A 25,810-nucleotide genomic window follows, 5' to 3' on the forward strand; every position below is an offset into this window, starting at 1 on the left:
TACCGGGGTTGACTTGCTGTCAGTGGATTGAATCAGGGCATGTGAAGCATCTGGGGTAAACCATGGAAAGTTGTGTGGGGCCTGGATGTGGAAAGGGAGCTGTGGTTTCGGGCATTATTGCATGACAGCTAGAGACGAGTGTGAACGAATGGGGCCTTTGTTGTCTTTTCCTAGCGCTACCTCGCACACATGAGGGGGGAGGGGGATGGTATTCCATGTGTGGCGAGGTGGCGATGGGAATGAATAAAGGCAGACAGTGTGAATTGTGTGCATGGATATATATGTATGTGTCTGTGTGTGTATATATATGTGTACATTGAGATGTATAGGTATGTATATTTGCGTGTGTGGATGTGTATGTATATACATTGTGTATGGGGGTGGGTTGGGCCATTTCTTTCGTCTGTTTCCTTGCGCTAACTCGCAAACACGGGAGACAGTGACAAAGCAAAATAGAAAAAAAATAATTTAGCAGTAAGTTACTTCCAAAAAATGGCACACAACATTGTGGATGCAGAGAGCTTGCCAGTATAAAGAAATGGAAACACCTGGTGATATAAGCAAGTAGTTGAAGGAAAACTAGTTTGTCACTCAGATGAAGCAGCGATATGGCAAACTAATTCTAAACCGCAGATGTTCTACTTTATTAGTAGATATTCTAAAATTGTCTAAACCTTGGATGTCTGAATCATGGAATGTCAGATTTTAATGGCTCAGCCTCCAGTATGTTAAAATAGGAAAGGCAATTCGGTTTAAAATTCTTCAAAAAAGTAATAGCAATCAAAACCTTTATTACATAGATTACTATCACAGGACCTCTTTGACATCTTTCTGCCTCTCTCTTATGCGAATGATATTTATGTGTGTGCTTTGGTATGTGCCTTTTTATTGATTTACTTATAAGTGCCTTTGTGTGCATGCATGGGCAATTGTTTGCATTATTTTCTCATTCTTTCTCTTCCTCTCTGTTTCTTTCTTTAGGCTTTGTACCAAAGAAGTCTGCCATCCTGATAATATCATACAGGGAGTTGGGTTGTGGATATAGATGTCTTTGTCAAAATTCATTGTCATTCATTCTTCAAATGCAATGTATTTTAGAATTTTCTCAAGGGTAATGTAACATTGTAAAAATTGTAAAGGGAGAATGATACAAAGTAAATCTGGCAAAATTGAATGAAAATTGTTGGATTAGTCAGCAACTTATTGGATAAATGGGCTTGATAAAGGAATGTTCTATGTAGTAAGAATATAGAATTATCATAACATGCAGAAATGTGTGGGTAAAAGTATTGGTAAAAGATTTTTTTTATAGACAACCCTGATTTTTCTGGATTTATAGACTTAGCTGTATGGATAAGGGTCTATTTATTACAAGTAGGTTTAATAGAAGACCAAAAATCTCATGTGAAACATATTTCTACACAGGGGGTAACAGCCCTCCACGTGGCAGCACATCGAGATCACATTGGCATTGTTCGCTTCCTGCTGTCTCGTGGAGCCAATCCAAAGATGATAATCAAGTCTCCAACATCTGGTTAGTATCATGATATTCTCTCTCAGCTTCCAATGATGAACCTTGACTTTATCTTGCAATAAAAGTTTTTGTTCATTGATTGCAAATCTTAGTGTGGTACTTTATGATTTTAAATTTTGGAAAATTTTTGTTGTTGTCACATGTATAGAAATTAGTTTCAGTAATTTATAAGAAGAGTAAACACTTCAATGATAGAAAATTATCGTTCAGAAAAATCTTGCTCTTTTATATTAGAAATGGGTATTTCAAGTGTGAAATTAGATATTTGCATAAGTATGTACTTACAGATAGTTATGATAGTGTTAGTGTAAGAGAGGTAGGTTAGGTAGGGCTGTGAGTGTATATATAACCTTTAGAAGCTATTGAGAGCAAAAATAAAAGCCAGGACATTAATGAATTTAGTGTCATACTTTAGCTTTTCATGTAATAGTTTTATTACATTTCTTTATTGATAACAGTATCATTCTAAACTGCATTTAAGCTGAAAAGGGCTACTTTGATGAATATGATTCTGTAGGATATTGAAGATTCCCTGTATTACAAAACACAAGGATGGTGCTTAACTGAAAAAACATATTGTATGATGTATATAGTGAACAATTTTTGAGAAATATTTGGTAATTTCAAATCATCCACTGACACATGCATAAGCTCCAAATAGCTAGTGCATAGAAAGGTTTAATCAGAAGTGGTTAAGGTAATGAGTGCATAATTGGAAGGAATTATGTGCATAATAAAAGGTATATTTATAGAATTATGATTTTTTTTATCTCTAGTGGTGGTGAAAAGAATGAGGAAGAAAGGAGTATGTTTTGGGAGGAGCTAAGAATCCTTTAACAGTTTTCGTTCAAGGGATTGAATCTTGGTACTTGGGGATCTGTATCTTAGGATGTGTTATGTGGTAGTTGAAGATATAAGTAGAGTGTGTGTGTGTGTGTGTGGTCCTTTGTGTAAAGGAAAATTGGGAAGTGCATGTGCAGTTTTTTGCTTACTTGGTTGAACCCTTTTGTTGAGTTTTTGCCACCCAAATTTCTTGCCCCATGTGCATAGGAATAAAAATCTAACTCCCTCATCCCTGAAGAATGTCTGTATTTCTTACATTATTGAAGAGATACCTCAAAAAGTAGAACACTTTCCTCTATATAGGTTTGAGAAGGTGGTGATTGTGGGTTGTGGGGGACTCAGGATAACTGTGCAGATTCTCTTTATTCAAACAGTATTTGATGAAATGGTTTATTTATGGGTGTGACTTCATTCTGCTTTCATATAAAAACTTTATATGCTTTATACTTTATTTACATGGATAAATAGAAAAACCTTATTTTTCTAAAGTATATGAAATATGAACAGTGATACAAGAGTAATCATTTTTTTTTGCTGCAGACTTGTCTACAGTAGTTTCTGCAAAGATCTGCCTTCCACAATCTTGACATGGTTAGGAAAAGATTTTAAGGGCTCATGGGTGACTATGAAGCTTGATATTTTTTCTAGCAGTGTTTTTAGGTTGCTAATCTAATCATATTTTAGGATAAAATATGGAATCATACATCATATATCTGCTGGGAAAGATATATGAATGACTGTAATTCGTGATATTTTTACCAGCAATTTTTTTAAGTTGCTTGTGACATCTGTGGATAAGATATGGAATTATACATCTGCTGGGAATTTAGAGTGAGCTGTGAAATGCTAATTTCATTTTCATGACTTAGAACGCTCTCATGTACTCAACAGACCTTGCAAGACGAGACTTGAACAGAAACATAACTGTGACAGAAACTTGCTTTCCAATTACATCAAAATGACCTAGACAAACATCAACAAAACCTAAACCAAGTGAAAACCTGCAGGAGTGGGCTTCAAGGTGCTAGTGTCTTGCCTAACTAGTTCATCAGACATACTAAGTTCATAACCAAGAATATGCTGCCATCAAGCAACTGACAGAGGATCATGTTATTCCATCTTTTTCCTTGAGAGTTCTGACTTAAACAATTTATCTTATCAGTACACCCTCTGACTTCAACATTTGAATCCCTTTCTCTTTGCCGCAAGATTGCTTTCCTGTCTATTTCTTTTATTCATAATTATCCCTACATCAATTTCTATGGAAGAATCTTAGTGTACCCAGGACCTTTCTAAAGGTTCCTGCATTCCAAGGGTGTGCCACTTCCAGTAGCAGGGTAATGTAGACTCCTTTGGAGTGAAAAGTTCTTTGGAAACTATTCCCAATCATAAAACCTCAGAAAAAGCAACCTCTCACTGGGGGTGTACCCTTGAACAGGTGGTGTCCAGTAACTCACAAAAAGATATATATTCACCAGTGGATTTACACATCAACAAGTAGTAATCCTAATTAGAAAATTCCTTTGCTGAATCAACTTTCAGCTCACATCATTGAATGCTGGGTGCGAAGTGGCTGTGGAAGACGCATTCGATTGTCTTTTTTTTTCTAATTTTCCAAAAGAAGGAACAGAGAAAGGGGCCAGATTAGGATATTCCCTCAAAGGCCCAGTCCTCTGTTCTTAACGCTACCATGCTAACGCGGGAAATAGCGAATAGTTTGAAAGAAAAGAAAAAAGAGAACACTCAAGTGAAGCACAAGAATCATGGCTCTGAGCAATGAAAGGTTTAAAAGAGGTTCATGAGTGGATTTGGGAGTCAGTGGGCATTATTAGATTTTGCTGCTTATATATGGGTGAGTGGATTTGAGTTTCAATGGGTATTATTGGATTGTGCTAATTTACAGTTATGCAAGGTGGTTTAGTTGGATATGAATGTGCTGGAGGGGCAGCAGGTGGGATGGCTGATATTCTTGGCAAGAGTGAATGTTAAAGTTTGTTGTGCCCTAAGGAAAAGAGGAAATTATGTGTGTATTAGATAGTGAGTGTGCTTGTAAAAGAGGCCTGTGTATATGGATACCAGTGGAGAGTGAGAGAAGAGAGGCCTAGGGTGAGAGTTAATGAAATAAAGGAAGTTTAAGAGAAGTGGGCAGTATTTAGGGAAGCGGTGCTTACAAGAGTGAATTGAGTGTGTGAGATGTCTTATGAGTAAGGATTGTGAATGGTGAGATTAGGTGGTTAGATTGCTTGTGAAAGAGAAAAGAAAGTTGAGTAGACAATATTTGGAGGAAAGGATTACTGGTAATTGAATGGTGTGCTTGAGAAAGTGACAGGGATCAAGAGAAAGGCATAAGAGATGAAAAAAAGGCAAATGAGAGATGGAGTGAGACAGCATTGGTGTATTACAGAGGGAATAAGAAGCTGCTTTTTTGGGAGGTGAATTGTGTGAGGACACCAAAAGGACAAATGGGAGCAACTGTGAAGGGATGAGATAGGGAAGTGGGAACAGGCAAGGAAGAGGTGAAAAGACATGGGGTGAATTATTTGAAAGACTTTTGAATATGTTAGATGACTGGGTAGCAAATGTGAGGTGTATGGTATGTAGAGTGGGAGAATCTTGGCAAATGTTATGGTAAAAAGAGAGGATGTTGTGAAAAACTTGCATTATATGAAGTGTGGTAAAGCTGCAAGAGTAAATAGGATTGCAGTTAAGGTTTTCTGGAAAGGGATGTTTGGGTTGTTACTGATCAGTCAGACTGTTCAGTATTTGATTGGATCAAGTTTAGGGGCATAGGTCAGCAGAATGCATAAATGATGCCTTTATGTAAAGGCTAATTGGACAAGAGTGAATGCTTATATTACAGTGTGTTTGATGTGGTATATAGTAGAATGATGATTAAAAGGGTGGTGTTATGGACAGAGCATCGAAATGGGCTGGAATATATAGGATTTTTAGACCTATATATTGTGTGTGAAATACTTGGAAGAAGAGAGTGATTTGTGTGTAACATTTAAGGATCTGGAGAAAGTATATGCTCAAGTTGACAGGGAGGCCATATATAGAATACTATGAATGTAAGGGTAAGTAGGATGTTACTAAATTCAGCAAGGAGTTTTTACCAGAAGAGTAAGGCATTTGTACATGTAGGAAGGGAGAAAGGTGAGTGGTTCTTGGTGAAGGTTTGTGTCAAGGATTTATGATGCAAACATTACTGTTAAATATGTTTATGGATGGGGTGGAAAGGGAGATGAATGCATGGGACTTAAAGTGATTGGTGGGTCTGCAGTGTGCTGGCTGTAGGGGGGCATAGGAGGTGAATCAGGTTTTGTTTGCAGATGATACCTCTGTGGTGGCATACTCCAGGGAAACTTTGGAAGACGGTGACAGAAAAAGAGAAGGTGTGAAAGGACGGGGCTGAGAGATTGTGAATAAGAATGAAGTAATGAGGTGCTGCTGGGTGATGAGACAGGATGGTTTGATTATGAATTTGGGAGGACCAGGGGGAAGTGGAGTACTTTTGGTATCTATGAGTGGATGTGATAGTGGCTAGAACTATAGGGCTGAAAGAATTCTTAAATTGTGAGAGATGGGGTCTGAGGGATGCATAAACACTTTCATGATGGCTGATTATTATTATTATACTTGATCGCTGTTTCCCACATCAGCGAGGCAGTGCCAGGAAACAGATGAAGTCACTCATATATACACATATATACACATACATATACATACTTATACATATACACATAACATATACATACATACACATACTCAATCATATACATATATACACATAACATACAAACCTGTAACAACCAGGATCGGACCCGGGACCCCTGTGTGGCAGGCAAGAGTGCTGCCACTAGGCTATGATCGCCCCTTAGCAGTAGCACTCCTGCCTGCCACGCAGGAGTCCTGGGCTCAATCCTGGCTGTTGGAAGTTTGTATGTTATATGGAAGTGCGTGTTCATATGCACTATGTTCGTATATTTACATGCACATGTGCACAGTCATACTCGCTTGCCTTCATCTATTCCCGGCACCGCCCCGCCCCACAGGAAATGGCATTGCCATCTCTCTGTGTTTGTAAGGTACTGCCAGGAAAACAGAAAAAAAATCACCACATTTGCTCACATTCTATCTCTAGCTGTCATGTGTAATGCACCAAAACCACACTCCATATCCACATTCAGGCCCCACACACCTTTCCATGGTTACCCCAGGTGTTTCTTTAAGGAAACATAGGCCAACATCAGTTGATGTTTTTAATTTTACTGCCTCTGTTTAGATACCCAGCTGATCTTTCATACCTTTAGTCATGTATAGAGGTCTCCTTTATTTCAATGGAGGTAGGGAAGATTATAGTCTATATATCCCCTATCACCACACTTAACATGAATGTGCAGCTGTTGATGTAAAGGTCATGCATATATGTTGGCCATGTGGAAAGCACTTAGATTATTGGATAACCTAGGGTATTAGGAAGAACACCTATGATTTGTATCAGGTTGTGAGGAAAATTAAGAGAATAACATGAGATATGTAAAGAAATACGTGAGTCATTGATTTTAATGGGATTACATAAGAAGGAAGGAGTCCTGCATAGAGGTATTCCAAATGACCTATGCCTGTGGAAGAAATTACATAACACCTGAATCAGATTTTCACTTTATGCAGTCAAAGGGGAAATGGAGGACGTTGAAAATAGATCATTGGTAAAGAGTTAGAATATTGTTATCCTTTCCACACCACTTGCTGTCTTCACACTTATTTGTAGTGTGTGAAGTGTTCTTTTCTAAGTATATTCTTGTTATTTACCAGGAATTAAATATGAGAGGATTATGTGCAAGTAAGTGTAAAATGAATAGATTGAATCAATGCCTTAGTACAGTATCCCCCACTTTTGCTAGCGAATTTTCCTTACCCTGATTTTGTAGCTTGAAAGGTATAACAGTTTAAGTGTAATGAAGATTTTTTGAGGATTTTGGAAAAAAAAAAAAAAGGAAATTGTATGGATGAGAAGAGTATGGTGAAAGTAAGTGAACTTCATAAAGTGACTTGTGTGAGGAATTATGTGAAGAGGTTGAGTGTAGAATGGCAAAAGGTGAGAGTAGATGAAGCTGGGGGAGTGGGTGCCATGAGGAAGTTGGGAGGTGGACAGGTGAGAAAGGGTAGTCAGGGGTTCGATGACTCATTAAAATTGCTTTTGAAAGAGAAAAAAGAGACATATATGCATTACTTACAGGGAAGGAGTTTGAGTGGTTGGATGATGTACTAGATAAGTTGTAAGGAGGTCAAGAGAAAAGTGCAGAAGTTGAAAACAGTGGCAAATGAGACTTGAGGTGAGTGAGTATCGGCTAACTTTAGGGAGAATAAGAAAATGTTTTGGAAGGAAGTTAATGGTGTGAGAAAAACAAGAGCAGATCAGTGAAGGAGCAAATGGGGAAGCAGTAACAGAGAGTGATAAGATAAAAGGAGGGGATGGAGTGATTACCCTGAATGATTGATTTTGAATGTGTTTATGATAGGTTGGCAGATGTAAGGTGTTTGGGCTGGATAGATATGTGAAGTGAGAGAGTGGTGGTAAGTGGTTTGGTGAAAAGAAAAGAAGTGGTGAAAGCTTTGCATAAGATGAAATGTAGGAAGGCAACTGGAGTGGATGGCATTGCAGTTGCATTTTTTTATAATGGGGGTGGCTTATGTTGTTCATTGATTAGTTTGGATTTTGATTGTCTGAATGGATCATGTGAGATGTCTGAGGATTGACAGAATGCATGTATAATGCCATTGTCTAAAGGCAAGGGAGACAAAGGAGAGTATTTGAATTACAGGGTATATATTTAAGTGTACCTTATACGTGGTATGGAAGAGTGGTGATTGAGAGGGTGGTGGTGTACACAGAACATCAGACTGGGGAGGAGCATTATGGTGTCAGGAATGATGGAGGATGTATGGATCAGGTGTTTGTTTTGAAGAATGTGTGTGCGAAATGCTTTAGGGAAACAGGGGATATGTATGTGACATTTATGGATCTGGAGTGAGCAAGTGGTAGGGTTGATAGAGATGCTTTATATTACAAATATATGATGTGTAAGGAAAGCTATTAGAAGCATTGTGGAGTTTTTATCAAGAGAGTTAGGTGTGTGTTTGAGTAGTTAGAGGATGATGAGTGGTTTGAGGTGAAAATGGGCTTATGGTAGTGGTGTGTGATGTTATCATGGCTCTAATTCATTTATGGATGTGGTGGTAAGTGAGGTGAATGCAAAGATGTTGGAGAGAGTGGCAGTTATGCAGTCTGTTTGGGATGAGGGGGGCCTGGAAGGTGAGTCATTTGTTTGCTGATGACATAGCACTGGTTGCATGTTTGAGTGAGAAATTGCAGAAGTTGGTGTCTGAGTTTGGGTGAGTGTGTGGAAGGAGAAAGGTGAGAGTAAATTTGAATAAAAGCAATTTTATTAGGTGTAGCAGTGCAAAGATACAGATACGTTGGGCTCTGAGCTTGAATGGCAAAAACTTGGAGGAAGTGAAGTGTTTTAGATACCTGAGAGTGGACATGACAGTGAATGAAACCATAGAATGAGGGTAGTCATAGGATGGGCGAGGCAGCGAAGGTTCTAGGATTGATGAAGAGTCCATGGGGTCACTGTCTGGAAATGTGAAAACAGGCATGTTTGAATCTTGATGAAAATTTATGGAAGAGGTTGAGTTTGTTGGAAACTAAATGTTTTAGGACAACATGTGGTGTGTGTGTAGGGGAATAATCAAATAAGTAATTATAAGGGTAAGAATTGTACATGTAGGAAGAGAGGAAAGTGATTGGTTCTCAGTGAATGTAGGTTTGTGGCAGGGGTGTGTGATGTCTCCATGGTTATTTAATTTGTTTATGGATGGGGTTGTTAGGGAGGTGAATGCAAGAGTTTTGGAAAGGGGCAAGTATGCAGTCTGTTGGGGATGAGAGAGCTTGGGAAGTGAGTCAGTTGTTGTTCGCTGATGATACAGCGCTGGTGGCTGATTCATGTGAGAAACTGCAGAAGCTGGTGACTGAGTTTGGTAAAGTGTGTGAAAGAAGAAAGTTAAGAGTAAATGTGAATAAGAGCAAGGTTATTAGGTACAGTAGGGTTGACGGTCAAGTCAATCGGGAGGTAAGTTTGAATGGAGAAAAACTGGAGGAAGTAAAGTGTTTTAGATATCTGGGAGTGGATCTGGCAGCGGATGGAACCATGGAAGCGGAAGTGAATCATAGGGTGGGGGAGGGGACGAAAATCCTGGGAGCCTTGAAGAATGTGTGGAAGTCGAGAACATTATCTTGGAAAGCAAAAATGGGTATGTTTGAAGGAATAGTGGTTCCAACAATGTTGTATGGTTGCGAGGCGTGGGCTATGGATAGAGTAATGCGCAGGAGGGTGGATGTGCTGGAAATGAGATGTTTGAGGACAATATGTGGTGTGAGGTGGTTTGATCGAGTAGGTAATGTAAGGGTAAGAGAGATGTGTGGAAATAAGAAGAGTGTGGTCGAGAGAGCAGAAGAGGGTGTTTTGAAATGGTTTGGGCACATGGAGAGAATGAGTGAGGAAAGATTGACCAAGAGGATATATGTGTCAGAGGTGGAGGGAACGAGAAGTGGGAGACCAAATTGTAGGTGGAAAGATGGAGTGAAAAAGATTTTGTGTGATCGGGGCCTGAACATGCAGGAGGGTGAAAGGCGGGCAAGGAATAGAGTGAATTGGATCAATGTGGTATACCGGGGTCAACGTGCTGTCAATGGATTGAATCAGGGCATGTGAAGCGTCTGGGGTAAAGCATGGAAAGTTCTGTGGGCCTGGATGTGGAAAGGGAGCTGTGGTTTTGGGCATTATTGCATGACAGCTAGAGACTGAGTGTGAACGAATGGGGCCTTTGTTGTCTTTTCCTAGCGCTACCTCGCTCACATAAGGGGGGAGGGGGATGTTATTCCATGTGTGGCGAGGTGGCGATGGGAATGAATAAAGGCAGACAGTGTGAATTGTGTGCATGTCTATATATGTATATGTCTGTGTGTGTATATATATGTGTACATTGAGATGTATGGGTATGTATATTTGTGTTTGGGGACGTGTATGTATGTACATGTGTATGGGGGTGGGTTGGGCCATTTCTTTCGTCTGTTTCCTTGCGCTACCTCGCAAACGCGGGAGACAGCGACAAAGCAAAATAATAATAAATAAAAGAGAGAGGTGTGGTAATAGAACAACATTGTTGAGAAAGCTGTGTTGAAATGGATTGGTCATTAAGAGAGAATGAGTCTAGAGAGGTTGACAAGGAGGATACACATGAGAAAGACAGACAACAGGAGGCCTCATTGGCCCACAACTGGGTCATCTGGAGGAGAAAAAAAAGATGCAGGATTTTAACTTAAGAAAATGTAATTCCACTCTGCGGTTTTTTAAGCTATCACTCACTACCTGCTGCTGCACATTAGCTTTGTAGAGTTCCCGTTACTGCTGTCGTTTATGCAGTTTATTTCTGGCATTTTTCTCAGAGTATACCTGAATTCATAAGATATTTGTCTAAATGACTTTTGAAGGTAATTATATAAAGTATTAGCATTCACTATGTCTGATGGTAACTTATTCCAGTGGTCAACACACCTATAGGAAAAGAAGCTTTTTTCCATGTCTGTTTTACATCTTTAAGCTTTGAGTTTTATTCCACTTGTCCTGGTAACCGTATTTTCTTGTGCTTCAAAAAGATGTTTGTGATTTACTTTGTCAAAATTTTTCAGAATTTTGAACACTTAGATTAAGTTGCCACAAAGTCTATGTTTTTTAAGGCAGAAGAGATGCAATCATTTTAGCCTCTCTTTGTATGCCAGATTTCTAAGGGATAGGATCAATTTTGTTGTGCATCTTTGTACTTGCTCTAATTTTTCGTTGTCTTTTTAACTGTGTGGGGACCAATACTGGACTGCATATTCAAGGTGTGGTCTTACTAGAGCATTATAAAGTGCAAGAATTGTTTCTGTTGTTTTGTACTTTATGTTCCTACCTATGAAATTTAACATTTGGTTGCTTTTTTTTCTTGCTGCCTGACACTGTTTAGTGTATTTCGGATTATTGCTAATGACAACTCTAAGGTCCTTTTCTTCTCTTACTTTAGTTAGAGTTTCCGAATAGTTTGTAGTAACGTATATTCTTGTCTCCAAAGTGCATGACTTTACAGTTGTCAACATTAAACTTCATTTGCCATCTGTCTGATCACTCTCCTAGTAAGTTAAGATCTTTATGAATCTTTCCCCATCCCACCTGTTTACAGCTCTACCTCCTAGTTTAGTATCATCAGCAAACTTGGAGATCTTAGATATGAGACTGAGTTCTAGGTCATTAATGTATATTATGAAAAGAATTGGACCTAAGAGCAACCCTTGTGGCACACCACTTGTTACAACAAGCCATTCTGAGGCTTCACCATTTGATACTTCATGCTGCTTTCTTCCGGTAAGCCAGTCTCTGATCTGTGTACAGAGTTCTCCAATTCTGTGTGTTTTAAGTTTATGTAAAAGCCTCTTGTGAGGTACTTTATCGAAAGCCTTTTGGAAATCTAAATATACTACTTCAGATGGTGATTTTTTGTCCTAGTTCTGATAAATAACATTAAAAATATCCAGCAAATGTGTCAGGCAGGATCTATTGCAGAAACCATGTTGATTGTCTAATATGATTTTGTGTTCTAGAAACATGATAGTTTTATCTCGTATTATTTTTTCCATCATTTTACCCAACACATAAGGCTAATTGGATGGTAGTTCAAGGCATACTTTTTGTGTCCTTTTTATATATAGGAGTAGCATTTGCGTTTCCAGTCAGTTGGCACCTGACCATCTGATAGAGATTTGTTGAGTATTTTTGTTATGGGGTATATCAACTGTCTTTGACCTCCTTTAAAGATCTTGGAGCTGAGGTATCTGGGCCATTGGATTTAGTAGGATTTAATTGGCCTAGGTATTTAAGTACTTCAGAGCTCTTTATTTCTCTTAGTTTCAACTTTTCTTCATCAGAGCCCTAAACATTTACTTTGGTTGTGGTTTTTGAGATGTTTCTTCAATTGTGGATACAGAGTTGAAAGAATAATTTAGTATGGTAGCTATTTCCTTGTCATCACTAGTTAGTGCATCATGTTTATTTCATAATGGTCCGATTCTTTCTTTCACTCTCTTCCTCTGTTATATGTTTATATTTATTTATTTTATTTATTTTGCTTTGTCGCTGTCTCCCGCGTTTGCGAGGTAGCGCAAGGAAACAGAAGAAAGAAATGGCCCAACCCACCCCCATACACATGTATGTACATACACGTCCACACACGCAAATATACATACCCATACATCTCAATGTACACATATATATACACACACAGACACATACATATGTACACATGCACACAATTCACACTGTCTGCCTTTTTATTCATTCCCATCGCCACCTCGCCACACATGGAATAACATCCCCCTCCCCCCTCATGTGTGCGAGGTAGCACTAGGAAAAGACAACAAAGGCCCCATTCGTTCACACTCAGTCTCTAGCTGTCATGCAATAATGCCCCACATCCAGGCCCCACAGAACTTTCCATGGTTTACCCCAGACGCTTCACATGCCCTGATTCAATCCACTGACAGCACGTCAACCCCGGTATACCACATCGATCCAATTCACTCTATTCCTTGCCCGCCTTTCACCCTCCTGCATGTTCAGGCCCCGATCACTCAGAATCTTTTTCACTCCATCTTTCCACCTCCAATTTGGTCTTCCACTTCTCCTCGTTCCCTCCACCTCCGACACATATATCCTCTTGGTCAATCTTTCCTCACTCATTCTCTCCATGTGTCCAAACCATTTCAAAACACCCTCTTCTGCTCTCTCAACCATGCTCTTTATATTTCCACACATCTCTCTTACCCTTACATTACTTACTCGATCAAACCACCTCACAGCACACATTGTCCTCAAACATCTCATTTCCAGCACATCCACCCTCCTGCACACAACTCTATCCATAGCCCACGCCTCGCAACCATACAACATTGTTGGAACCACTATTCCTTCAAACATACCCATTTTTGCTTTCCAAGATAATGTTCTCGACTTCCACACATTCTTCAAGGCTCCCAGGATTTTCGCCCCCTCCCCCACCCTATGATCCACTTCTGCTTCCATGGTTCCATCCGCTGCCAGATCCACTCCCAGATATCTAGAACACTTTACTTCCTCCAGTTTTTCTCCATTCAAACTTACCTCCCAATTGACTTGACCCTCATCCCTACTGTACCTAATAACCTTGCTCTTATTCACATTTACTCTTAACTTTCTTCTTTCACACACTTTACCAAACTCAGTCACCAGCTTCTGCAGTTTCTCACATGAATCAGCCACCAGCGCTGTATCATCAGCGAACAACAACTGACTCACTTCCCAAGCTCTCTCATCCACAACAGACTTCATTCTTGCCCCTCTTTCCAAAACTCTTGCATTCACCTCCCTAACAACCCCATCCATAAACAAATTAAACAACCATGGAGACATCACACACCCCTGCTGCAAACCTACATTCATTGAGAACCAATCACTTTTCTCTCTTCCTACACGTACACATGCCTTACATCCTCGATAAAAACTTTTCACTGCTTCTAACAACTTGCCACCCACACCATATATTCTTAATACCTTCCACAGAGCATCTCTATCAACTCTATCACATGCCTTCTCCAGATCCATAAATGCTACATACAAATCCATTTGCTTTTCTAAGTATTTCTCACATACATTCTTCATAGCAAACACCTGATCCACACATCCTCTACCACTTCTGAAACCACACTGCTTTTCCCCAATCTGATGCTCTGTACATGCCTTCACCCTCTCAATCAATACCCTCCCATATAATTTACCATGAATACTCAACAAACTTATACCTCTGTAATTTGAGCACTCACTCTTATCCCCTTTGCCTTTGTACAATGGCACTATGCACGCATTCCGCCAATCCTCAGGCACCTCACCATGAGTCATACATACATTAAATAACCTTACCAACCAGTCAACAATACAGTCACCCCCTTTTTTAATAAATTCCACCGCAATACCATCCAAACCTGCTGCCTTGCCGGCTTTCATCTTCCGCAAAACTTTTACTACCTTTTCTCTGTTTACCAAATGGAAGTAAGGGGAGTGGGGGAGGAATGGGATGTATTTAGGGAAGCAGTGATGGATTGCGCAAAAGATGCTTGTGGCATGAGAAGTGTGGGAGGTGGGTTGATTAGAAAGGGTAGTGAGTGGTGGGATGAAGAAGTAAGATTATTAGTGAAAGAGAAGAGAGAGGCATTTGGATGATTTTTGCAGGGAAAAAATGCAATTGAGTGGGAGATGTATAAAAGAAAGAGACAGGAGGTCAAGAGAAAGGTGCAAGAGGTGAAAAAGAGGGCAAATGAGAGTTGGGGTGAGAGAGTATCATTAAATTTTAGGGAGAATAAAAAGATGTTGTGGGAGGAGGTAAATAAAGTGCGTAAGACAAGGGAGCAAATGGGAACTTCAGTGAAGGGCGCTAATGGGGAGGTGATAACAAGTAATGGTGATGTGAGAAGGAGATGGAGTGAGTATTTTGAAGGTTTGTTGAATGTGTTTGATGATAGAGTGGCATATATAGGGTGTCTTGGTCTAGGTGGTGTGCAAAGTGAGAGGTTTGGGGAAAATGATTTGGTCTGTTTTATATATTTGAAAAATTCCTTAGGATTATTCTTCACTTTCAAAGAAATTCTTTTTTCTTCCTTGCATTTACTCTGTCTTATGACCTTACACTTTTTTGGATCTTGAGTAATTCCTGGTGATTTTCATGGGTTCCCATTGATTTAATTTTCATATATGTTTTCTTTTGGCAGCCCTTCTATTCTCCTATTCATCCATGATGGTTTTGAAGTATTGCAAGTTCTCTTCATAATTCATGGAATTTGTTTATTTTCTATCTTGAGCAATGTGGTTTTAGAATTATTCCACATTTCCTCTACTGTATAAACTTCAAGAAGTTTTGTCCAATTAGCACTGCAAATTATGTGTCTAATGTTTTCAAAATTTGCTTGCCTGTAATCAGGGATCAAGAGTTTGTTGTCATTTATTTCACAATCTAGATTCATCGCTAATCTAATCAAACTGTGATTGCTGTTTGACAACCTTTCACTTACTTTGCAATTTGTGTCATTTGTGTCACTCTCGAGGACATGATCAAGAACAAGGAGAAAGGGAAGACTGAATTGGAGATGGAAGGATGGAGTGACTGAGATATTGAGTACTCAGGGCTTTGACATGCAGGAGGGTGAAAGGTATTCCTAGGATAGAGTGAATTGGAGCGATGTGGTATACAGGAGGTGACGTGCTGTCACTGGATTGAACTGAAGCACATGGAACAGCTGGGGTAAGCCATGGATAAGTCTGTGTGGCCTGGTTGAGGATAGGGGCCTGTGGTTCCAGTTCATTACACGTGACAGCCAAAGATAGGCTGTGAGCGAATGAGGTCTTTTCTTTGTCTGATCCTGTTGCTACCTTGCAAATGTGGGAAAAGGTGAACAAGTGTGATTGAAAGACCAGATTGTATTTACTACCAGCGTCCTGCCTCTGTATGATACAAGATGTGTTTATGGTATATAGTTTCAAAACATGCATAATGGAAAGAAGGAAACATTTTCACATCTCTCCCATTGGGATCTTTTCAAATATCACCCACACCCTTCTATCCCTTTCAGTTTTTTAGTGGGGCAGGCTAACATAAAGGTGATGATGAAACCTCTGTGTGTTGTATTTTACTTTGAAAGGCTATTTTGCCATTTCATAAGCCTTCTACATTTTTTTCCATAGTGAGTTAGACTTACTGGACCATGCTTGCTGTTTAAGGATTAAGGAGCATGTGGAAGGCAATGCTAGTGTCTTTTAAGGTAAAGGTGGATGTATGTGAAGGTATAGTAGTCCTGACTTGTATGGATGTGAGATGTGTACCTTGAAAGGAGGAGTGTGGATGTGTTGTAGATTATTTGCTGGAGGTTGATTTATGGTGTGAGGTGGGATGAGCATTTAAGAATGACATTGTAAGAGAAAGTAAACACAGTCTGTTTGATGAAACTGACCAGGATGTGCAAAAATGGTTTTGGCATATGGAGAGGATGAGCACAGAAAGACTGACTAAAAGAATCTACCCATCAAAAGTGGAGGGAGGAAGAGAGAAGAGGAGACTGAGAAGATGGAAGAATGGAGTGAAGGAGGCTTTGGTTTATGGAGGCTTGAACAATCAAGATGGTGAGGCATGCATAGGATAGAAAGATTTGGAGTGACAGTGTATGGTAGGTGATGTGCAGTCATTGGGCTGAACCAAGACACATAGAGTATCCTGGCAAAACCTTTAGGAATTTCTATGGGGCTAGGCCTTAGTGTATTATACATGACAGCTTGAGTATGGATTTGTGCAAATAAGGTCTTTCTTTGTTTTTTCCTAATGCTACCTTGCAAAGGCAGGAAAGCAGGTAGGCATCAAAGAAATACAGTTTTGAACACTGGAAAAAGAGATAACTGTAGAAATGTACTTGTTTTATAAAGAGTTTGCATTATGGTTGTGATAGTGGATTGCATTAGGATATCATTTCCTTGAGTGGGATGAACGCACTTGTGGTGCATTGCATTGAGATAGTTCTAGACTGTCGCCAAGTAATAGCTCAACTGCAGGTGGATCAAAACGTCAACGGCCACGTCATGTGTCAGTGGAGGAGAAATTGCACATCCTAGGACGTGGTGTGACGTGGCGCACCTCCTCCCTTGACACTTTATTCCGTCGACGCCACCGGTGGAGTCCATCTAAGGTGCAGGGCAGCTGGACAGAATTAACCGCCACAGTAGATGATAGCACAGTCAAGGGTAATAAGTGGAAAGAAAAGCCTCGTTCAAGCATCAACGTTACTGTTGCCTCATCGATTGAGTGGCCACCCGGTGACCCATGTGAATCGGGGGGCACCAGATCACTCCCATCAAATTACTCTATGGTTTGGACAAGTCGACCCTCATTGACGTCAGTCCATGGAAAGTTTCAGACTGTGTGCAGCTTCAGAAATAATAAAGCATCTTAACATACTTTATGACTGTTTTTCACTGTTTTAAGAGTTTGTGACTATATAACTTGGCTAACAAGAGGCTGTTGCTTTTTTTATGTGAATTACTCTACTTTCCTTTCTCTTCTTGTCCCCTCTTCTTCCATGTTTGCGATTATGATAGATCATCTGGTTATCTTATGGTACTAAAATGCGTTGACAAGTTTAGCATGGCTATTATGAATTATAGCGATACTTAAATGGTTCAGCATGTCAGAAATGAAGTTAATTGGCAGACTAGTTCATAATTGATTTTCAGCCAAACTATGAATTAAGCTCTAGGACCAGAAAATCTGGATTTTGCTTTGAATATTTTATGTCATGAATTTTTAGTGCAGTTACATTACCCAGTTTGATTTCAACTGTAAGGCATGAAATGTGTGTGTTGTGCTAACCAAATTGTTCATGAGTATCATCTCCATAACATATTACAAAAAATTTCAAAAAAGGTGTATTAAACATAGCATTGTGTTTTTTTGGTGTAACAGATTAGAAGTCTTCACGATTGTTTTATGCAAGTGAAGTGTGTTGGTTGAACCAGAGGAGGTTCAGGGGTGGCATATTTGAAGAGGAAGTTCTGAGATTGTGTTCAAAAGTATAAGGAAATGAATTGGTAGGTAGTAGTTAGTAGTCAGCCACCAACCAGGGAGGTATATTACTGGCACTACCTGCCTGGGTATTGGGAGGGTTAGCTACAGCTGCATAATGAGTCAGCACTTCAGTGATTGTCAAGTTGCACTCCCCAGGCAGCTGTGTTTTCTCTCTGCCTCACCTATAAGTGGACTGTTGGTATTCTTTAAACAAACATGCAATCTCCCCTTGTCACTCATAACACCTGAAAACACTTAACTCACACAACTCATTGTTTGTAACTTTAGAGAAAATAACAGTAAGTGATATGTACTACCCCTGTCTTTTAGCAAAATGATATGAGCAATCGATAGAAGTAATAGGTAGGAACATTAGGCTGGAGCATTAGGTAGAAACATTAGGCTGGAACATTAGGTAGAAACATTAGGTTGTAGTACAGGTACACCACTGAATTGCCGGCAACTGATGGTTCGGCACCTTTAGTCCGGACAAAATTACATGAGGGAACTTGAAATTACCACAGCCACTGGACTAGTTTACTGGGCGGTCACAGATGGTGTTTTGTGTAGGGCACACTTATTTACATTCTTTACACTGCACTTGTTGGTGATGGTACCACAATTCTCTGAGATTCTTAGCTTTTGCTTGAATTTAACCCTAGCCATGGCCTTCTAAGACATATGAGAGTGTCACTTGTGGTGTCAGACGTAAACACTAGTCCATATTGATCCAAGATACAGTAGAACTGTTGAAAAAAATGGACTGTTGTGTTTTGGTGCATAAGCTGTGTGACATCAACAATATTGGTACATCAACTGTTTATGATATAAAGAAGCAAAGGGAAAAAATATTGAAATTCTATGCAGACAGCAATTCCAAGAAGCAAATGACAATTAGAAAAACTATGAAAGATGGTTAGAGTACTGAACATTATCGAGTGATGATGGAATGGTTTCGACAGCATCGGAGTGATGGAGTGGACTTGTCAAGTAGCATGATAATGGACCAGGCTAATTTGTTCCATAAAGAACTTAAATTAAAACATGAGCGTGACTATAGTGAAGGATGGCTTCAAAGATTCAAGAAGCATCATGGAATTTCCATGAATAAAGTGCGGAGAAAAGCAGTCTGCAAACCATGAAGGAGATGCCAAGTATGTGGACGAATTTTCGAAACTCGTAGCTGACAAGCACCTCAGTCCTGAGCAGGGGTATAATGCAGATGAAACTGCATTATTCTGGTGATGCACACATAGGAAAACATTAACAACAGAAGATGAAGAAGACCCCACTGGATTCAAACTGTCTAAGGACAGACTTACCATCTTGGGAGCACAAGTGTTTAATATTTGTTTACTTTAAATTTCTAGCAGTCCATGGTATACCTTAGATACATGGGAGATGTATGATTAGTAGGGTAGAGGTGTGTTGATGAATTATTATTACGTGACCATGGTTGGTCTGGCAAAATGGTTAATTCGGCAAGACTTTGGAACCAAGAGTGCCAGAAAATCAGTGGTGTACTATAGTAGGTTGGTACATTAGGTGGGAGCATTAATTAGAGGTAGTAGACTTGAACATTAGGCAGGAATGTTAGGTAGAAACATTAGGCAGGAACATTAGGTAGGAACCTTTGGAAACACTCTGCTAGGGTTGACCTCTTCCAAAGGTCTGTTAAGGGTGAGGCACTAAAGGCTAAGAAGCGGCACTGGAATTCATCAGTTATGGAGACCTCTTTTGCTGTGGCCACCACCTAGAGGGAGTTCCTAGGGGGAATGGGCATTAGAGGGAATGAGTTCAGGATTGATTTGGGTTAGAATGAAAGTGGACTATGCTGATTGAGTACAAGGTTTGTGTTATGAACCTGATACCTAAATGAAGTGAGATGAAAGGAGTGCATTTTAGGAGGAGCTGAGTGAATTCTTTGGCAGTCTTTATGCAAGGAATTAAATCTTGGTTGCTAGGTGTTATGAATATATAGGTGGATGATGTGGCAATTGAGGATATGGTTAGAGGGCATGGCGTAAATGAAAATTACAAAAGGTTTTTTTCTCTGCATAAAGAGAGAGGAATGGTATTGGGAAATGTTTGGTAAGAAAAAACAGTTACATAAGTATGAGAGGGATTTAGGGTCAGTGGGCATCATTGGATTATATGTTGATTGAGAGGTTTTAGGTTTTGAATGTGCTGAGGAGGTGGTAGGTGCTTTGTTCAATCATTTCTTGGTGGAAGCAAGTGTGAAAATTTTTATTGGATTTAGGGAAACAGGAATTGATGTGAAAGAACTAGTGAGGAAAAGTGGCCTATGTGCTGATATACCAAGAGAGGTTTCTTGAAAAGTAGCATAAGATGAAAGTAAACCAATCTAAGAGTTGAAGGAATTTAGGGAAGCAGGTTTTAGGTAAAGCATATGGTGAGTAGAAGTTGCATTGTTTATGCATGAGAAAAGGTAGTTGTTGCTGGAATGAGGAAGTTACTTCACAATTGAAAGAGAAAGGGAGGTGTATGGATGGTATCTGCAGGGAAGGAGTACAAGTGATTGTTAAGAGTTTAAGAGAAAGGTGTGAGCTGAAAAAGAGGACAAACAAAAGATTAGTTAAGAGATTATTGATAAACTCAAGAGAATATGGGAAAATATCTTAGAAAGAGATGAATAGTGTGGGGAGAACAAGAAAACAAATAGAGGCAAGAATGAGGGGACAAGATGGGGGGCTTAGTGACAGGCAAGGATGTGAAAAAGAGATGATGGGAGTACTTTGATGGACTACTGAATATGTTAGATGATAAGGGCAAGGTGACATGCAGAGCAAGAGTTAATGCAGGTGGTATCATGAAAAGATAGGAGTTTGTGGAAGTCTTGTACAATAGAAAGAGAGATAAAGCAGATAAGGCATCAGGAATGATTAGGGTTGCTAATAAGTTTCTTTCAAGAAAGGAGGTAATAGTGGTTTTGACTTTTTTTCATGTTTTATGATCCAAGTTGAGGTGTCTGAAGATTTACATAATGCATGCATAGTTGCCTTGTTTAAAGGCAAGGGAAACAAAACAAATATTTGGGTAACTGAGTTATGTTTGTTCAGTATTCCTGGTAAGGTGTATTGGAGAGTGATTATTAAGAGATGCTACATTTGACTTAAGAGAATATTAGGTCTTTGGACCATATGTTCAATGTGAAGAATTTGTGTAGGAAATACTTGGAGAAAGAGAGTGACTTATTTATTTTTATTTATTATACTTTGTCGCTGTCTCCCGCGTTTGCGAGGTAGCGCAAGGAAACAGACGAAAGAAATGGCCCAACCCCCCCCCATACACATGTATATACATACGCCCACACACGCAAATATACATACCTACACAGCTTTCCATGGTTTACCCCAGACGCTTCACATGCCTTGATTCAATCCACTGACAGCACGTCAACCCTGGTATACCACATCGCTCCAATTCACTCTATTCCTTGCCCTCCTTTCACCCTCCTGCATGTTCAGGCCCCGATCACACAAAATCTTTTTCACTCCATCTTTCCACCTCCAATTTGGTCTCCCTCTTCTCCTTGTTCCCTCCACCTCCGACACATATATCCTCTTGGTCAATCTTTCCTCACTCATCCTCTCCATATGCCCAAACCACTTCAAAACACCCTCTTCTGCTCTCTCAACCACGCTCTTTTTATTTCCACACATCTCTCTTACCCTTACTGTTGCTCACTCGATCAAACCACCTCACACCACACATTGTCCTCAAACATCTCATTTCCAGCACATCCATCCTCCTGCGCACAACTCTATCCATAGCCCACGCCTCGCAACCATACAACATTGTTGGAACCACTATTCCTTCAAACATACCCATTTTTGCTTTCCGAGATAATGTTCTCGACTTCCACACATTCTTCAAGGCCCCCAGGATTTTCACCCCCTCCCCCACCCTATGATCCACCTCCGCTTCCATGGTTCCATCCGCTGCCAGATCCACTCCCAGATATCTAAAACACTTCACTTCCTCCAGTTTTTCTCCATTCAAACTCACCTCCCAATTGACTTGACCCTCAACCCTACTGTACCTAATAACCTTGCTCTTATTCACATTTACTCTTAACTTTCTTCTTCCACACACTTTTCCAAACTCAGTCACCAGCTTCTGCAGTTTCTCACATGAATCAGCCACCAGCGCTGTATCATCAGCGAACAACAACTGACTCACTTCCCAAGCTCTCTCATCCCCAACAGACTTCATACTTGCCCCTCTTTCCAAAACTCTTGCATTTACCTCCCTAACAACCCCATCCATAAACAAATTAAACAACCATGGAGACATCACACACCCCTGCCGCAAACCTACATTCACTGAGAACCAATCACTTTCCTCTCTTCCTACACGTACACATGCCTTACATCCTCGATAAAAACTTTTCACTGCTTCTAACAACTTTCCTCCCACACCATATATTCTTAATACCTTCCACAGAGCATCTCTATCAACTCTATCATATGCCTTCTCCAGATCCATAAATGCTACATACAAATCCATTTGCTTTTCTAAGTATTTCTCACATACATTCTTCAAAGCAAACACCTGATCCACACATCCTCTACCACTTCTGAAACCACACTGCTCTTTCCCAATCTGATGCTCTGTACATGCCTTCACCCTCTCAATCAATACCCTCCCATATAATTTACCAGGAATACTCAACAAACTTATACCTCTGTAATTTGAGCACTCACTCTTATCCCCTTTGCCTTTGTACAATGGCACTATGCATGCATTCCGCCAATCCTCAGGCACCTCACCATGAGTCATACATACATTAAATAACCTTACCAACCAGTCAACAATACAGTCACCCCCTTTTTTTAATAAATTCCACTGCAATACCATCCAAACCTGCTGCCTTGCCGGCTTTCATCTTCCGCAAAGCTTTCACTACCTCTTCTCTGTTTACCAAATCATTTTCCCTAACCCTCTCACTTTGCACACCACCTCGACCAAAACACCCTATATCTGCCACTCTATCATCAAACACATTCAACAAACCTTCAAAATACTCACTCCATCTCCTTCTCACATCACCACTACTTGTTATCACCTCCCCATTTGCGCCCTTCACTGAAGTTCCCATTTGCTCCCTTGTCTTACGCACTTTATTTACCTCCTTCCAGAACATCGTTTTATTCTCCCTAAAATTTAATGATACTCTCTCACCCCAACTCTCATTTGCCCTTTTTTTCACCTCTTGTAACTTGTATGTTTAATTTATGGATCTAGTGAAAGGATATGATAGGGTTGACAGAGATGATTTTTGTGAGGTGCTACAATTTTATTTTTCATACTTGATTGCCATTTCTGGCATTAACAAGGTGTAAGTACCCAGCACAGATGAAGAAAAGCTGCATTGTTCACGTTCATTCCCTAGCTGTCATGTGCAGTGCGCTGTAACCACAGTTCCCTATCCACAACCAGTCTCCATAGGCCTTTCTGTGGTTTATCTTATTCACTTCACATGCCTTGGTTCAGTCCATTGACATCACTTTGACCCTGGTATACCACATTGATAAGAGAGAAATGGGAAATTAATAAATATAGAGAGGAGCTCTCATTGCGAGAGAAAGTTATGTGCATAAAGAAGACAGCAGGTCGTGAGTAGTTTTAGAAGAAGGTAGGTCTGTGTCAGGGATGTGTGATATTACCAAGCATTTAATCTATTCATGAATGGAGCTGTGAGAAAGGCAAATACAAGGGATTTAAAGGGATGAGTGGGTCTACAATGTGCTTGGGTTGAGGGTCCATGGTAGGAAAATCATTAGCTGTTTGCAGATAACAGTTCTTTCTGGTGACAAACCAAGAGAAAAACTTCAGAAGATGGTGACGAGTTTGGAGAGTGTGTGAAAGGAGAAATTTGAGAAAATATGTGAAAGAAAGTGAGGTAATAAAAGTGCAGCATGAGGTAAAGAGAGGATCAGTGGTTAAGTATAAAAGATAATTGCCTGTATAGTGCCATTGTACAAAGGCAAAGGGGAATAAGGTGAGTGTTCAAATTACAGAGGCATAAGTTTGTTGAGTATACCTGGGAAATTATATGGGAATGTATTGATTGAAAGGGTAAAGGCATGTGCAGAGCATTAGATTGGGGAAGAGCAGTGTGGTTTCAGAATTGGTAGAGGATGTGTGGATCAGGTGTTTGCTTTGAAGAATGCATGTGAGAAATACTTGGAAAAACAGATGGATTTGTATGTAGCATATATGGATCTGGAGAAGGCATACGATAGGGTTGATAGAGATGCTTTGTGGAAGGTTTTAAGAGTATTTGGCATAGAGGGTAAGTTGCTAGAAGATTGAAAACTTTTTGCCAAGGATGTAAGGCATGTGTATGAGTAGGAAGAAAGGAAAGTGATTGGTTTCCAGTAAATGTTGTTTTGTGGCAAGGGTGTGTGATGTCTCCATTGTCGTTCAATTTGTTTATGGATGGTGTTGTTAGGGAGAAGAATACAAGAGTAATGGAGAGAGGAGCAAGTATGCAGTCTGTTGTGGATGAGAGGGCTTGGGAAGTGAGTCAGTTGTTGTTCGCTGATGATACAGTGCTGGTGGCTGATTCAGTTGAGAAACTGCAGAAGCTAGTGACTGAGTTTGGTAAAGTGTGTGAAAGAAGAAAGTTGAGAGTAAATATGAATAAGAGCAAGGTTATTAGGTTCAGTAGGGTTGAGGGACAAGTTGATTGGGAGATAAGTTTGAATGGAGAAAAACTGGAGGAAGTGAAGTGTTTTAGATATCTAGGAGTGGACTTAGCAGTGGATAGAACCATGGAAGCAGAAGTGAGTCACAGGTTGGGGATGGGTAAAAGGTTCTGGGAGCGTTGAAGAATGTATGGAAGGCGAGAGTGTTATCTTGAAGGGCAAAAATGGGTATGTTTGAAGGAATAGTGGTTCCAACATTGTTATATGGTTGCGATGCATGGGCTATAGATAGGGTTGTGCAGAGGTGTAAGATGGTTTGATTGAGTAAGTAATGAAAGGGTAAGAGAGATGTGTGGTAATAAATAGAGTGTGGTTGAGAGAGCAAAAGAAGTTGTGTTGAAATGGTTTGGACACATGTAGATAATGAGTGAAAAAAGATTGACAAAGAGATTATATGTGTTAGTGGTGGAGGGAAGAAGGAGAAGCGGGAGAGCAAATTGGAGGTGGAAAGATGGTGTGAAAAAGATTTTGAGCAATAGGGGCCTGAACATATAGGTGGGTGAAAGGCGTGTAAGGAATAGAGTGAATCTGAATGATGTTGTATACTGGGGTAGACTTGCTGTCACTGGATTGAACCAGGGCATGTGAAGCATATGGGGTAAACCATGGAAAGGTCTGTGGAGCATGGATGTGGAAAGGGAGTTGTGGTATCGGTGCATTGCACATGACAGCTAGAGACTGAGTGTGAACGAATGTGGCCTTTTCTCTCATTACCTTGCTAGGAGGGGATGTTATTTCATGTGTGGTGGGGTGGTGATGGTAATGGATGAAATGTATATGTATGTATATGTGCGTGTAAGGGCATTTATGTATATACATGTGTATGTGGATGGGTTGGGCTGTTCCTTGTCTGTTTCCTTGTGCTACCTTGCTGAAGCAGGAGATGACGATTAAGTATAATAATAGAAATAATAATATTAGTTTTATTTATTGTACTTAGTTGCTATCTCCCATGTTAGCG

The 25,810-nt window shown here is 40.0% G+C and overlaps 1 protein-coding gene across 1 annotated transcript in view; it reads left to right on the top strand.

Annotated features, from left to right (window-relative positions):
* LOC139751370 (uncharacterized) overlaps window positions 1-17,840 on the top strand; it is a 298,963-nt gene extending 281,123 nt beyond the window's left edge. The window contains exons 7-8 of the mRNA XM_071666735.1: window positions 1,426-1,534; window positions 17,107-17,840. Coding sequence (XP_071522836.1) covers window positions 1,426-1,534; window positions 17,107-17,504 — 507 coding nt within the window. The 3' untranslated portion in view covers window positions 17,505-17,840. The remainder of the gene's footprint in view (window positions 1-1,425; window positions 1,535-17,106) is intronic.
* The last annotated feature ends 7,970 nt before the right edge of the window (window positions 17,841-25,810 follow it).

Source organism: Panulirus ornatus, chromosome 11 (assembly GCF_036320965.1).
Source record: "Panulirus ornatus isolate Po-2019 chromosome 11, ASM3632096v1, whole genome shotgun sequence".
NCBI lineage: Eukaryota > Metazoa > Arthropoda > Malacostraca > Decapoda > Palinuridae > Panulirus > Panulirus ornatus.